Source organism: Microtus ochrogaster, chromosome 5, assembly GCF_000317375.1.
Source record: "Microtus ochrogaster isolate Prairie Vole_2 chromosome 5, MicOch1.0, whole genome shotgun sequence".
NCBI lineage: Eukaryota > Metazoa > Chordata > Mammalia > Rodentia > Cricetidae > Microtus > Microtus ochrogaster.
Window position 1 is genome coordinate 94,141,721 of NC_022012.1, and position 3,422 is coordinate 94,145,142.

Here is a 3,422-nt window from a genome sequence, read left to right on the forward strand (position 1 = left end):
TGACGGGGAGACAGAGGACATGAGGTGGAGAAAACCAGCTCAGCGGTGTTCTGGGAGCCACGAGGAGGCGATGCAGAGAAGAGAAAGTGGCATGGAACCTCGAGGGGCTCATGTATCAGATGTGGCCATTCTCCATGCCTGGCTCCAGAGCCCTTAAACTGTGGCTAGGCCACTTTCAAAAGCACCCACTGGTTTGCTGACATGACCCCACTAACGCAAAGCAGCCGGTGAGTGTCTTCGAAATTGTTTAAGTTCTAGTTCTTTGTAAACTCTGGGCTAAGAGATACTGACCAGAAAACAAGCCTCGACTTCAACCCTTTGCTTTCTCTTAGCCGGTTTATTAGGAATAATCACACACATGGCTTGATGCCATAGAAACACCTCCAGGGTGCGGAGTACGGGCACCGAATAGAGCGGGCAGGAGGGTTTGAGGCAGCATTCGCCAGACGCTGCTTGACTTGCGCAAGCTCAGTTTGTCCGCCAGGACGAGACACCCGCTGCAGGTTGAGATTGAGCTGTTCGTGGGTGCTCCTCCTAAGAGGAGGGTCTGGCGAAAACCCCCGGGGAGACAGCATCTTTCACGGAGCGTGACAAGACAGCAAGGATCCCAGGGAGTGGCAGGGGTGCCACAGAGCCAGGAGGAGGGCTGTTTGGCGCCACTCCGGACTACAGGGTGTGGTCAGGCTCATGAGCTCACTGCGTGCATGGGCTTCAGGCGGTAGCGGAATCGCACCTCATAGCTGGGCTGTGAGGTGCCGAAGCCCCAGCGCCTTGGGTGTAGAGGGGGCACAGGCACGTTGGGGTCCACCAGCTCAAAGTCAAAGTACATAACCATTAGTAGGACAAAGATCTTTATCTCGCTGAGGGCAAAGAACCTGCCAGGGCAGATGGAGACGCCTGAGCCCCACGGCATGTTGTAATGGTGGATCTTCTTGCCTGACTTGTAGAAGTCCACCTTCCGGGTGCCGTCAGGGTTGAGGAAGCGATTGTACTTGAAGACTGTGGGCTCGGGGTGGATGTCGGGGTCCATGTGCACCGAGAGGTAGGGGAAGAGAGCCACCTTATCTCCACGGCGGATCTGGTACTCTTGCCCACTGTCCATCTTTAGGACACAATCCTTCTGCACCATCCTAAGGAGAGTGGGGGAAGTGCCCAGCCGTAGGGTCTCCTCTATCACACTGTCTAGCACTGGCGTGTGCTTCAGGGAACTCAGTGCGAAGGCAAAGGACTTTCTGCCTTCCAACCTGCCCTCACCCAGGACCTGGGTGGCTTCCTCTTGTACGGCCTTCATGGCGTCCTGATGCTTCAGCAAGAACATGAGGGCCCAGAAACAGGTTGGCCCCGTGTTCCCCTGGGAGGCCCAGAGCATCATGAAGTTGAATTTGTCCTGCATGGATGAATCTATTCCCTGCTCCCTCAAAAACTGAAGCATGTAGCCTAACCAGTTACTTATGCCGTCTTTCTCCAGGTTTTGTTCCACAGAGAGTCTCTTGTGGAAAAGACGCTGGAGTTGGCCCACTTCTACCCACTCCCGGGGCCCCAGCAGGGAGTAGACAAACCTGGGGAAAAGCAAGTCAAACCTGCGGAACTTGGTGAACAGCTCTTCAGACTCAAGCAGATCCTGCGCCTTGTCCTTCGTGCAGCCAAACAAGCTCAGGAAGCCAGCCTTGAACAGGATGCTATAGCAGAAGCGAAAAAGGCCATCTTCGTGCCAGCAGCTGGCATCCAGACTCGGGCCTTTGGGCCCTAGCATCACCAAGGACAGACAGTCCAGCATGGCCTTGTTGAGGTCCTCCAAGCCTTGTCCCATCAGATGCTTAGTACTGGCTGAGTGTATCATCTGGTGGTCCCCGTCCATGGGCCGGTACCCAAATACCTTCAACACCAGTTCATGTGCAAACTCTGTGAAGTCTAGTGTTCTCTGTGTGTCCTTAATGATGGGGCCAAAGGACAGGGGGTCCATGACAAAGGTGATGTACTGGCCTCCGAGCTGCACCGTGAACACATCTCCGTGCTTGGCCCACATCCTCTTCAAGAATTCATACATATTCTTCCGGAAAGCTACGGCGTGGCCCAACCAGGGCACAAGACCTTTGTCCAGAGGTGGCTCCCGGGGCCCGCGGTGCCTGAGCAGCTTGAGCAGACACAGGCAGCCCGCAACGATGGTGAGCAGGGCTCCAAGAAGAGGACTGCACAGCATCATGGCCAGACTCCAGCTGAGCTCTGCACTCAGTCTCCTCAGCACAACACTCGTCAGCTCTCCGGCGCTGGAATTGCTTTATGTGGCCTTCAGAAGTCAGGAAGGCCAAGGTCCGCCACCCTTGGACCTTGCTCTGTGCTGTGAAATGTGTGGTAAATAGCTCCTAGTTAGCTGGCACCTGGGAGAAGACCGTATTCCAGCTTAACACACAACACAGCAGAGCCTGGCCAGGCAAGAGGAGGAGGGGCTGATCAGAAAGACTGTGGCCATAGGTTCCGTGTCGGCTCTTAGACCCGACATGCTGTCTCCATGCTTGCCTTGAGCCCACCCCTGCAGACCGCTCACACTCTTGTTCACCCACACATCAGTTTGTTTTCTAGCTCTTCGACTAAATGTACACGTCTCCTTCATCTTAAACGATTTTTAAAATTTATTTTGCGTGTATGAGGGGGTCCATGGTTGGCATTGGTATCTTACAAATTTTTTATTTTGTGTGTGTGTGGGTGGGTGTACATGGTTGACATTGTATCTTCCTCTGCTGGTGTACATGGTTGACATCGGTATCTTACAAATTTTTTATTTTTTTGTGTGTGTGGGTTACATGGTTAGCATTGGTATTTTACAATTTTTTTATTTTTGTGTGTGGGGGGTACATGGTTGACATTGGATTCTTACAATTTTTTATTTTGAGTGTGTGTGTGGGGGGTACATGGTTGACATCGGTATCTTATGAATTTTTTATTTTGTGTGTGTGTGGGGGTACATGGTTGACACTGGATTCTTACGATTTTTTATTTTGTGTGTGGGGGTACATGGTTGACATCGATATCTTCCTCTGCTGAATCTTCACCTTAGTTTTAAATTTGCCACATTGACTTTCTTTCTTATTTAAGTATTACTATATTTTTATTCATGTATATGCATGCTTGCCTGCTTATATGTGTGTCTACCACATACATGCCTGGTGCTGGTGGAAGCCAAAAAAAAAAAAAAAGAAAGAAAGAAAAAGAAAAAGCATTGCATCTTCTGGAACTGGAATTTCAGATGGTTGTGAGCCAGCATATGTGTTCTGGGAACAGAACCCAAGTTCTCTGTAAGAGCAGTCGGTGTTCTTAACCTCTGAGCTGCCTTCCCATGTCCAAGATTTATTTTTATTGTTTTTAAATTATGTGTGTGTATGCGTGTGTGAGTGCAGGAAGCCAGAAGAACTGGATTGCCTTGA

General features: G+C 50.9%; 1 protein-coding gene across 1 annotated transcript; it reads right to left on the reverse strand.

The window, feature by feature from the left end:
- Positions 1–321: 321 nt before the first annotated feature.
- LOC101995221 (7-alpha-hydroxycholest-4-en-3-one 12-alpha-hydroxylase) lies at positions 322–2,259 on the reverse strand. Its single transcript, XM_005348134.3, has one exon. The coding sequence runs from the start codon at positions 2,201–2,203 to the stop codon at positions 686–688; it is 1,518 nt and encodes a 505-aa protein (XP_005348191.1). The 5' UTR covers positions 2,204–2,259; the 3' UTR covers positions 322–685.
- Positions 2,260–3,422: the final 1,163 nt, after the last annotated feature.